Source organism: Sorex araneus, chromosome 7 (genome assembly GCF_027595985.1).
Source record: "Sorex araneus isolate mSorAra2 chromosome 7, mSorAra2.pri, whole genome shotgun sequence".
NCBI classification, from domain to species: Eukaryota; Metazoa; Chordata; class Mammalia; order Eulipotyphla; family Soricidae; genus Sorex; species Sorex araneus.
The window spans coordinates 53,681,520-53,693,648 of NC_073308.1; the positions used below are offsets into that span (position 1 = coordinate 53,681,520).

The following is a 12,129-nucleotide window of genomic DNA, read 5'->3' on the forward strand; positions in this document are numbered from 1 at the left end:
AAAAGATTTTAATATAAGGTAATGCAAATAATAATCTGAAAAAAAAAATCTCTTTAGAAAAGATGCTAAACTTCAGTTCTTTCTTTCCATAGCTCTTTAAAGATTCAGGCAGTCAACTGCAGTCAGTCAGTCAAGAGTCAGTCTTCCTGACTCTTATCATCTGATACAATCCTTGGCAAATAGAGAGAGATACATATATCATTGCCATTAGTTTAGAAGGAAAAAGGATTGCTACAATAAAACAAAGTAAGTAAGGCCAGGCTTACCAGGAGTAGTACTGAAGTCCAAAATACGATGATGGGACTGCAATAAATCAGGATTACTGGATGATAAGGTTCCACTGACAGGCAGTGCAGTAGGGATGTGCTTTGTCTGCCTTAAGCCTACTATGCTGTCATCTTGAGACTGACCAATCCCAATATCACTGCACAAAGAGAAATTAGGTAATGGTCAGCAAGTTATAAATCATCAATATAAAACTGACATAAACCAGAAGACCACCATATTTCATAAAGCTTGCAGTTAATAAAAAATATCATTCTGTAATCTGAAAATTCCAAGAGCAAATACTACCTATTTGGGAGGGAATTAGGAGTAATTCAGATAAGTACACAAAACAAAACAGAACAAACAAACAAAAAAACCCCAACAACTTTTAAAAGCGAGACAGGCTTGCTCTTCAAGACCAGGTTCTCCCTTGAATACATCTCTCGCTGGCTTATTTCCAGGCTGGAGAAGCCTGTGTTCCCCTTTCAAACATGTACTTCTCCCCTTACCCCCCTCACATTACAAAAGGAGCAGAAATTAAATAAAAGCAAGACCAAAATTAAAGGTAATTTTAGTGAAAATTCTTCCAGAGATTTGTAAGTTGCAACATGACAAGTTTACATTTGAGCCTATTAGACATGAACTTAAAGACTGATGTTCTGTGAAACATTGAAATCTTCACATTGTAAGTGGAACTTTAGTTTTCAACCATATAAAAGCAGTCTTTGCTGCCAAAAACAGAGATGCAATACATGGCATGAGAAAACTGTGTTCATGCCAAGCTATAGCTGATGGGTCACCCCTGGCACAATTGGCTGTAAATATTAAGTATTTTAGTTGTGAATATTCCATGCACAACTAAAAAGGGCTGCCTGAAGAAATGTTTCGTGGCAACATTTTTGTACCTAACATGATCTAACTCTACTCTCACCATAGTGGTGAAGATACTCTTGGATTGAAAGTACCTGATACTTAAGACTTAAGTGTCTCTCAGTATAGCCTCTCATCTGGCTAAAATAAGTCAAGCTCCAACTCTCAGTGTTAATGCATACATATGATTGAGGAGAGAGAGAGTTATCCAAGTTTAGGGGTTATATAAAAACAAATGAAGGAAACAAAATTTTGAAAACACCTATTTTCAGTAGATAAGAGTTGTTATTTTTTATCAGTTCAATTGCATCACCTATATGAATTATTGCAAATAATTTTCACAGTATTTTAAAATGTATTCGTCCAATTTGAAAGATTTTTTCCTCAGCATTTAAAAATGAACACATCTGATTATCTTATTTTCCATCTCTAGCTTTTGACTATCTGTTTAAATACACACAGAACAAAATTACACAGAGTAGTCTCATGCTGTGTGTCTCGCCAATATCCTGCAGCACCGTGGGTGGGTCAGAGCCAGGCCTTACATGTCATATCTCTATTCCTCTGTTCCAGGGATATTCTGACTTTTAAACCAGTCTATAGTTCCTATTTAACTCATGGTCACATGATGCTGAGATGCTAATAACTTTTCTGGCATCTTTTTTCAATTCACTTGACAGGTTTTTGACAAGAAGGATCATTTTATAAACCAATTCTTATTTTCTAAAATGCCTGTAGACCCAATCCATTGTTTCTTACAGCACAACCACATATACAATCTATTAGTAGGATACGGTCAACTGTATTTAACATGCAAATAACATTTTTACCTGACATACAATTTTAACAAAGGAATTTCTGATACAGTCTGTATCTACTGCGCTTCTAAAATTAATTGAGGTATAAAGAAATAACATTCTTATGTGAAGAATGTATTATACATGAATCTTATACAACTATGTTATTTAAAATTAAAATGTTTTAGCTGATGATAATTTTGTTTGTTTGTTTGTTTTTGGGTCACACCCGGCAATACACAGGGGTTACTCCTGGCTCTTCACTCAGAGGAATTACCCCTGGCGGTGCTCAGGGGACCATATGGGATGCTGGGATTAGAACCCGGGTCGGCCGCGTGCAAGGCAAACGCCCTACCCGCTGTGCTATCGCTCCAGCCCCCCTGATGATAATTTTTTTATAAAACATCTTTAGACTGAAAAAGAACCAAAATGAACCACTGAGCAAAGAAGCAAAGTAACACATGTAACTACCACCTACCACTTCTGTCTAGTTTGGTTTCCTGGCATAACCAACCAAGAGATTCAAGAATGTACACTCCCTGTGTTCACTGCAGCACAATTCATAATAGCCAAGTTTGGGAAAAAACTTAAGTGTTGAAGATAAAAAATGAATAGAAACACGTTCTCCACATACAATGGAATCCTACTCATAAGACGAAATCCTGTAGTATCCTGATATAGGGATGGAACTAGAGGTTTCCCATGCAGAGTGAAGTGAGTCAGAGGAGCAAATACAGAATTACGTCACCTACGTGGGATATAAATATGTGAAATAAACGAAGTAAGGGGATAAAAACTGGCCAATGACAAACCCTGAAGGTCAGCCTACGGAGAGCATTTGCTAAGGGCGTGGGGAAAGGAGGCCCAGAGGCTTTGACAGAGCGTGGACGCTGTGGTGAGGTGGTGGAACATAGTGTGCGCGAAACAGGACGATTATGGTTCAAAACATGGTTTTAATCTCATGACAAGTATTAATTAGATGACTCCCTTCGCACACATTTTAACACAACAAAATACTGTACTGAAAATTTAAACACTCACTTATATGGTTTCTGGGGCAAGATACTGATCCGAGTCTTGTCAAGGATCTTTTTTAACTTGTTCCTTCCTCCAACAGTGTTGGCTTTGCTTTTTTTATTTACTTTCTCAAGTCCTATCACCTGTTCGACATCCACAGCGAGATCTGGAATAGAGTAGCGACTGGCCTTTTTGATGTCTCCAATTTTAGGAAGGTGAGGCGCACCGTTTCTTTTCTCTTCAGACAATCTTGTTAGAAGTTCTTTAAATACTAAAATGGAAACGAACACAATAGCAAACTGAAACAACTCAAAGGCAATTATAGTACACGTAAATGGGTGTTCATTGTAGGCCATTAGCTACTAAGAGTCTAATTTTGTAAAATAACACTACTCCAATGGATGAATGACACCAATGCAGTAAAACCGAGTAACACACTCTTTTAAAATACGGGTGTAAAAACATTTCTCAATAAAAATATTTAGATCAATGGGCTCACAGGCTTACAGGACCTTGAAGTGCTCCCCACACTGTGAGGTCCCCCAAACACTTCCAGAGCGAAGGGTCTCAGCACCATGCCAGGCTATTTCCTGAGCATCACCAAGATGGTCCCCAGACAACAAAAGCTCTTGAATGTTTAAATCAGAAGATTTTACTTTTAGTTACATAGTTATGTGATGACTTTTTATGTCTATGGACTTTATCACATTTTATTCTTATGTTTAAAATACTGATAAAATGACCTTCGCAATCATGTTCCATCATAAAAAAAAATGATAAGAAGAAAAGTGAGAGTATACCCAGTGACTTACCAAATAAATTGGTTTTCACAGTGATAGATAAGTGTGTGTTATTTCTAAGGATTTCCATGGCTTTAGACAGCTGGATATTTTCAAAGTTTTGACCATTGACTTCTAGTATCTAAAAATAAAATTATAAAATTAATTCGTGCATACCAACTTTCTGAAGAAAAACAGACAGCAGCCTGAGCCCTGAGGTTCAGTGTTAGAAGTCTCTCTCATACCTGATCCCCGCGTTTCAATCCTGCTTCTGTTGCTTTGCTACCTGAATCGACGCTGTCAACAAAGATTCCAAATCCCTTCTCTGAGCCTCCAAGTAAGATAAAAGGCAAAGGAGCTTCTCGAGATGGTTTTGTTAATGTCATCAATCTTCTTTTTGCTTTAGCTGCACATGCAATATTCAATAGTCTTAGATGTCCACCCATTTTCTGTAAGAGTTAAATGATCAAGATATCAATTTAATGAACAAACTGTACATAAAGATGGATTTAAAAAAAACAACCTGTGAATATTACCTCTCTTTCCAGATTATTTTCAAATTCTTCTAGAAAACGAGTCATTGCAGGATCTCCCTCGAAGTCATTGAAGTGATTATTCACCCACAATAGTACTACCCGTGTAACCTGGAAAAAATGATTTTTAATAACCTTTTTTTTCAGTATTAAAGTTATTTCAAAGAGATTATCTGAATGGTGAGTAAGAAAATTAATAAAATCCCTCAGCAAGAATTTTATTCATAAGAAAGTCACCAGAATTAAAATGCACCATGCGCACTTTCAAAATGTACTGGAAACAGATCACAGAAATAGATTAATGCAAGACAAAAATCAGAAGCTAAAAAATAAAAGCAAATGGAAAAATAAAGAGATAGGAATGAATAGTGTTAAGCTTATATATGCAGGAGAACACACTAAAAGGAGGGGCTAGCTTGTAATTAGAATTAAACATTCTTTGCTAACACTAGCTTTGTACAGTTTTCAAGAAAAATGAGCATAATTTTCATATTCTGCATAAAGCCCTCCACCTTATACAAACCAATACATACACCTAGAGTTATGGCATACTTGTTTTGTGCCAGCAAAAACTGTATAGCCTTATTAGACAATGTTCCATGATGAAAACTTCATCGTTATATTTGAACAGTAGTCTTAATACTTTTATCAATGTCAAGAATACATTCTCGGGGCTGGAGAGATAGCACAGCGGGTAGGGCGTTTGCCTTGCACGCGGCCGACCCGGGTTCGATTCCCAGCATCCCATATGGTCCCCTGAGCACGGCCAGGGGTAATTCCTGAGTGCAGAGCCAGGAGTAACCCCTGTGCATTGCCAGGCGTGACCCAAAAAGCAAAAAAAAAAAAAAAAAAAAAAAAAAAAGAATACATTCTCAAAACTTTACTAAATGAAAAAAATGTATACAACTACAATTTTGAAACTACTTCTTTTATTTTACATAGGTTTATTTTTCTAAACTCAGTAATAAAACTATTTTCAAATATTAATCTCTTAAAGTCAGAAAATTAAACATGCCATCTAGCCGCAAAGACAAAAAGGTAGACAATTTCACAAATTTTAACATACAATTAATATTTATTTATAACAGACTTTTAAAAAATCATTATTAATACTGCCTATCTTTAAATTTTAGGAAACTCAGTTCATCTTTCTGGAAGTTATTAATACCCGACCTTTACATAAAAACATTTGCAACTGAAAAGCTAACGCAAGACTCTACTAGCCATAATACAAACTAGAGAGGAAAAAATAATATATCATAAATTAAGTACTACCAACTCACAGAAACAAAAATAACTTTCAGTATGTATTAAGTGCTTTTTATGAGCTAGGCACTACAAAAGAACTTGACTTCTAATGCTTACAACACCCTAGAAAGCTTGTGGATTATTCACTGAAAAGGAAATGAGGAAGACACAGAATCAGAAAGATCAGGTGGCACATAAGGTACTCAAGCCAAGTGGTTAGCCTAAGGAGTTTAGCTGAGATCTGGGCTTGAAACTCTTAGAAGAAAGCGTGAGAGTCCAAATCACAAAACCACTATATGGTTGAACCAGCACAAGAGCTTGAAGCTTTTCTCTCTTCATCTCTGTTACAGATTCTCCTATCCTTTCTCCCAAGTCTATCTTATGTACATCAATGACTCACATGGAAAAGAATTAGACTACCATTATCTCTCTCAAACCTCATAATAATGTGCTATTTATCATCCAATCTGGCCCTCCCAGGAGTTGCTAAAAAAGGGGGAGAGTGAGGAAAGCTGTTTAGAATTAGATTACTGGTGACTATAAGCCAGCAATTATATAATGAAACGTTGCTCTGGTACCTGTTTAAAAATTCAAACGTTTTACCTGACATACACTGACCATCTATGAAACTACAGAATGTAAACTCTAAGGTTTACATTACAGAATGAAGATACCTAGATACTTGGGTGTTGTGTATAAAGTTTATATATTCATTAGCTAACTAATTTGCTTTACATGAGGGGAAAAAAGGTATTTTGAGGGCTGAATTTAGGCATCAATAACAGTAATACTGGCATCATTTTTTCTTGCTTAAAAAGTACCACCCATTTTTTTATTCTATTAAATAAAAGTGACAACTATTTGTGTTTATGAAGAACCTTTAAGTTTACAGGCTAAGAATTCATATTTAAAAGCCAAACTGGAGTATAACTTCTAACCTTATCCCTGAGGCTCGGGTCATTAAACCACTCCAATAACTTTTTGCCCACTTCCATCGGGCTGGAAAGAAAAGTTCGGTAAGTCAAAAGGAAGTCTTCTATGAAGGTTGGATCCACCACTGAATGCTCCTCCACCAAATGCATTGTTAATCTCTCTGAGGTGCCCTGAAATAAACACAGAAGGTGTGATCATTATTCTCCCGAGTAACACCTCTCTGATGCTTCGATGTCCATGGGAAGAAAGTATATTGGTCATTTGTCCTACCTTAATGACAATATGTCCCTTTCTTGTTCCAGTTCTATCAAGTTCCCGATGTTCTTTCACCATAACAATTTCTCCTTCTTCTTCAACCTTTTGCATGTTCTTTTCTACTTGATTGAGAATACGGCAGTAATCTTGCTGGGCTATGCAGACAAACTAGAAAAAAAATTAATGATTTTGTCACATGGTAATGATAAAGTGCTTTCAAAAGAATTGGTAGTTCTAATAATTCAGTCTTAAATTATTTAACACTGACATTTTTATACTTCACTGGACTTTTTCATTCTTGTCCTATCTAGAAAATTTTTGTTTTAAAACATTTATATGTAGTTTATATTAAAAAATTTAAGTTTTAAATTGGAAGATAAAATTACTAGCTGTTTTCCATGCCTCTCCTTCTGACAATTAAAATATGTTGGGGAGTAGATTCCCGAGGAAGAAATAAATAAACACATCATTGCCTTTAGTATTTTAAAAATGTGAAAGTGACATTAAAAAAAAAATTATGTTAACAGAAAATGCCAAAATTCAGAATTGTCTATGGAGTAAACATAAACTTTCTAATTACATTAATAAGAAATCACTTTAGAAAGTTTTTTAAAAAGTCTACAAAATAAGCTATTTTGTAACTGTTAAGCTTAAGTCGTTCCTTAATAACTGATATCAAGGGATAACCTTATTTTTAAAAACTTAACAACAATAAGTAGACTGACCAATTATTCCTCCATGACTCCAATTATGCAAAACCTTTAGGGCTTAAGGTTGATCACTTAATTACTCTTACTCACTTATTACAGAAATTGATAAGAACAGTGAGATAAAAGTAAAGTCTTAAATAAAAAAATCACTGTCCTCTCTGAATTTTAAATAATTTATTCTTTTTGAGAAATCCTTTTGGAATGAAAAAGCATGCACGTTTCCTTTTTTCTTTAATGTTAAAAAGATAGGAAACGTGAATGATTAAATTAGCATATAGAAGTGAAAATACAATACAGTTATTCAAAATAGTATTTTCATTTAGAGTTCTGGCTGAAATGGTTATAACACTACATAAAAAAATTAAGATATAAAACCAAAGACTGTTATGATTATAGCCAGGATGACATCATTACTGTTATCGTATGGTGGTAGCCTTCCAGAAATGTTCTTGATGTGTCTTTGTGAGCATCCCAAAGGACAGCACTGCTGTTATCCTCACTGTACAATGAGAAAACGGCTGTACCAACAATATGCTAATTTGACTAATGTTTCATAATTACGTGGTTGTCAATTAAAAAAAATCATATGTGTATAACAAAATCCTGGAGAGAAATATGACAGAATTTTCACATCCCTCAGGAGTGAAAATTTTAAGTAACTTTAATTTTACTTAATGTACTTTTCATAGCTAAAGCATTCATAGCTAAAGCATAACTAGTAGCAATAGTGGTTCACACAGGAATGAGGCTCAGGTGATGCTGAATGTCTCTCCCTGATCTGACTTGAATGAACTGATTTTACTGTTGAGGATTTATGAACAGAAAGTTCTAATGCAGGGGCTGGGAAATAGCACAGCAATTCATTCACACACTGAGCACACACCCGTCTGGGACCAATCCCTGCTACCGAGGCTCCTGAGACTCAGCGGCCCCCCAACACCTCCAAATGGTGCTGGTGGTCACTGGAACCACACCCACAGGGCCTCCTTCTGAATTGGGGCCAGGGCTGGGGTCCACTGGCCACCTACCACAGAAAGAGGACCCCAACCCTTACCCATGACGTGAGAGTGCTGTTTCCCCGGCACAGAATATTCAGGTGTTCTTTCTCATACTAGGTTCTAGAAAATGTAATTCTAGTATTTTATTATTTATTGCCTAAAAAAGAAATAGATCCCTGAGTCAAATGAAGAAGTGTACCAAAATTAATCTTGTCTGTTATGAGGCCAGGCCCGGCAGAGCTCGCCACTTACTCCTGGCTCTGTGCTCAGGGATCACTCCTGATGGGGCTTCGGGTACCCCGTATGTGCCAGGGATCAAACCAGGGTTGGCCGCTTGGATGGATGTCAGAGATGCTATTATCCCAGTCCCCCCTCAGTTCATCACTGACCTCTAGGGCTGCATCTCAGAATGATCAGAGACCTGTGGTATCAGGGATCAAACTGGGGTCAGCTGCATGCAAAGCATGTATTTCTTTAGCCCTCATTTCTAAGTTTTAAGCATGATCTATGTATACAGGCAAAAAAATCTTACCAGAGCTCCATATTCAAGCATTCTGATTAAGAATATACACACATATTCAATAAGAGCTTATACCTGGCAATCATCCACCTTGGTTCTCATTACTCCTTTCATGTACTCTTTGTCCATGGTAGGAGAGACACCAAAACTATTTCCCATACATAATATTTCTGCTTTTCCATCTGGATAAGTCACTTCCACCGAACCATTCAGAATCACTGACCAGGAATCCAGCTAGTTAAAAAAAACATGAAAACAGTGAATAATAGCATTATGCTCAGTAAATGCTAGAATGGGCCAAACAAAAACAACTTAGTATATCTTCTGTAACTTGTGATTCCATTTGAAAGATGGGATAAGAAGTGTTCCCTAAGTTTACAGAACAAGGGATAAAGCACAGCCACAGATCTACCTATTTTCATATTCTGCACAGGGTATACATCTTTCAACTCTTTTGACTTCTGATATTGATATTCTTTTCTAAAGTGACACAAAGAAAAATTATCCCGTCTTCAGTCCTGCAAAACTTTACCTGCTAACACTTCCTAATAGGACTGTCATTCTGTTCCAAGGAGATGCTTTCTGATATTTAAGTTAGAAAATCTTAAAGGTTTACATATCAAATATCTCTTTACATTGTATAAAGCATCATAAATGATGAAAAATAAAATAATGGGTTTGGACTACTTTGAGATAACCTATGTATCTTAATTTTTACATAGTTCAAACTTGGTGCTTATTGAACTACAAAAGAAAGATTCGAGTTTGGGGTTTTGCTCAGTTGTTCTATGAGAAATTTTCAAACAGAAACATTGTAGTGGGAAGAATATTTACGAACCTCTTCACCATCATTCAACACTATGGTGCCGGCTCTCTCTACCACAGCAAACACCATCACGGCACAGAGTTCCCGTCTCACCGACATTGTCATATTGGCAAAAGCAGGCAACTGGTGCATGAACTCCAAGAGTTGTTCTGAAAAGCAAAAGATGCCCATTATCAAACTATAAATTCTGGAGGGGAACCTCCCAACATGCTGGGGTGCACAGGGGTTACTCCTTGACACTCAGCCAAGTACCTGAGGAATCTGGTAGTGCTGCGGGGAGGGGTAGGATGGTTTGCTTGAACTTTGCCCTTCTGCCCTTCGAACTCTCTCTCTCTGGCCTCCAAATGGTAACATAGAAACAAAAAACTTGGTACTCAAAATTTTATTTATAGGGGCTGGAGTGATGCTACTGTGGGTAGAGTGTTTGCCTTGCATGTGGCAAACCTGCGTTCAATCCCCAGCATCCCATATAGTCCCCCTGAGCACTGACGGGAATAATTCCTGAGTAAATAATTCCTAAGTAAATAATTCCTAAGAGCCAAGAGTAACCCCTGAACAACGCCGGGTGTGACCCAAAAAGCCCAAAAAAAAAAAGTTTATTTATAAATGTCCTATAGCATTGCCAAGTTTAAAACACACACACACACACACACACACACACAATAACCTCAAGAACCTTTAGTACAAGTTGAATTTCTTGCAGAAATAGAATTTGGCCACTGTGGAAATGTCACAATTTCTCTGATTTCTAAACAATAGTGAACATTGTAATTAAAACTCGAATAGCTGAGAAGTCAAGTAACTTTTGATGGGGAATTTAATGTCTATTGAAAATGAGCTGGGATCTTACTTAGACTCAATAAGGGATGAAATAAAAATATGGAAGCCTGAGCATTCTCCAGACTTAGCAGGTCCCCTGCAGTCCCTTATGGGCAAACAATGGCCCACAAAGAGCAGAAACAGACACCATTAATCTAAGGATATCCCTGGATTCAGAAACCAAGAGATATTTTCTGTAGATCAGACAAATCTATAAAATCTAGAACAAATGAGGAATTAAAACAAGGTACCATTCTATGAAAAATGCAAATGTAAATTGATATACCATGTCCTATCTTGCATATTGCCATAAAATAGTTTGATCCTACTGGCAGTGTAGTTGGAAGAAAACTTTGGCATAAAAGTTCTATTAGCAAAACAGAAGACCTGACAGCCTTTTTATGTCTTGCAGTCTTGCTTTTTAATTTTGTCCTATTGTTTGTAACCTTTACTAGTAAGTTCCTTATTCCTCATAAGGCTCAATGAAGTAATTTTTTTTCTCATGTTATAAAATGAGGTTAAAAGACATAATTCTATGATGGTATTAATGCAATATCTTTCTGGTAGTGACCATCCTGGACTACTGTTGGTCTCCAGAGTTCATGGAAGACATCGGAGAAAGAGGGTACAAAGCACGGGGTGGGTGTCAGACATAGGAATACTTGAATCTGAATAATGGCTCATTACATTACTTTGGGAAAGATGACTGATTTCCTTAAGGTCTGCTTTTCTCATTTGTAAAAAGATAATACAGAGGCCAGAGAGGTGGGGCAGCAGGTAGGGCTCATGCTTTGCATATGGCTGAAGCATCCCCAGGTAGACCAGGGGTGGTCCCTGAGTACAGAGCCGGGATAAACACAGACAGGTGCGACCCCAAACCAAAATAAAACAAAACATTAAAACCCCCAAATAATGCCTCCCCACAATACCAAAAAAAAAAAAAACCCTCTTATAGCACAGCGGTGGTGATCAAATGCAGTAAAGATTATAAAGTCTTTAGAACACGTTAAATAACCAATAAATGAGAACTGCTATACCATATTCATGATATTCAAATTTTGAGTTAAATAAAAATGCTGCCCTCACATAAAGAAACTTTTCCTACACAAATTCATTCCATCTGTTAGGATTTAGTGTCAAATTTCATGTAGTGTGGGTTTAGATGGTTCTGAAATCAACATAGAATAGAAAAATATATTCTGTGAAAACACACGATTTCCAGGTCAGACAGGTTAGGCCTCTGTATCCAGCTGGGTCACGTCTGCTCTGATCAGACCCGAGTCTCGATGGTTTCGCTAATTAGGAGGAGAACTTTGATAAGAGGGAGCTGGGAACTCTGTCCAACAGGACAATGTTCTTTGACCGGGCCCAGACATGTGTCAGGAAATCAATTTACTGTGACAACTAGCATTCCTCTTATTTTAAAACTTTATCTTTTAATTTTTTTTAAGAATATGAACATTTATTGAAAAGACGGAAATGATACAAGTTTTTAGTCCACTTAAAATCTCTAAAAAACACAGGCAGGAAGGACTTGGGGGGATTTCTTGGCAGTAT

The 12,129-nt window shown here is 36.8% G+C and overlaps 1 protein-coding gene across 7 annotated transcripts in view; it reads right to left on the minus strand.

The window, feature by feature from the left end:
• The window catches only part of RAPGEF2 (Rap guanine nucleotide exchange factor 2), a 239,142-nt gene that overhangs the window by 21,555 nt on the left and 205,458 nt on the right, over positions 1 to 12,129 (minus strand). For all 7 annotated transcript variants that reach the window (XM_055144324.1, XM_055144321.1, XM_055144320.1 and 4 more), the window contains 9 exons: positions 9,766 to 9,902; positions 9,003 to 9,161; positions 6,715 to 6,867; positions 6,450 to 6,614; positions 4,267 to 4,374; positions 3,976 to 4,179; positions 3,764 to 3,872; positions 2,976 to 3,222; positions 267 to 424 (listed from right to left, as the gene is read on the minus strand). In XM_055144324.1, the coding sequence (XP_055000299.1) occupies positions 267 to 424; positions 2,976 to 3,222; positions 3,764 to 3,872; positions 3,976 to 4,179; positions 4,267 to 4,374; positions 6,450 to 6,614; positions 6,715 to 6,867; positions 9,003 to 9,161; positions 9,766 to 9,902 (1,440 nt within the window). The remainder of the gene's footprint in view (positions 1 to 266; positions 425 to 2,975; positions 3,223 to 3,763; positions 3,873 to 3,975; positions 4,180 to 4,266; positions 4,375 to 6,449; positions 6,615 to 6,714; positions 6,868 to 9,002; positions 9,162 to 9,765; positions 9,903 to 12,129) is intronic.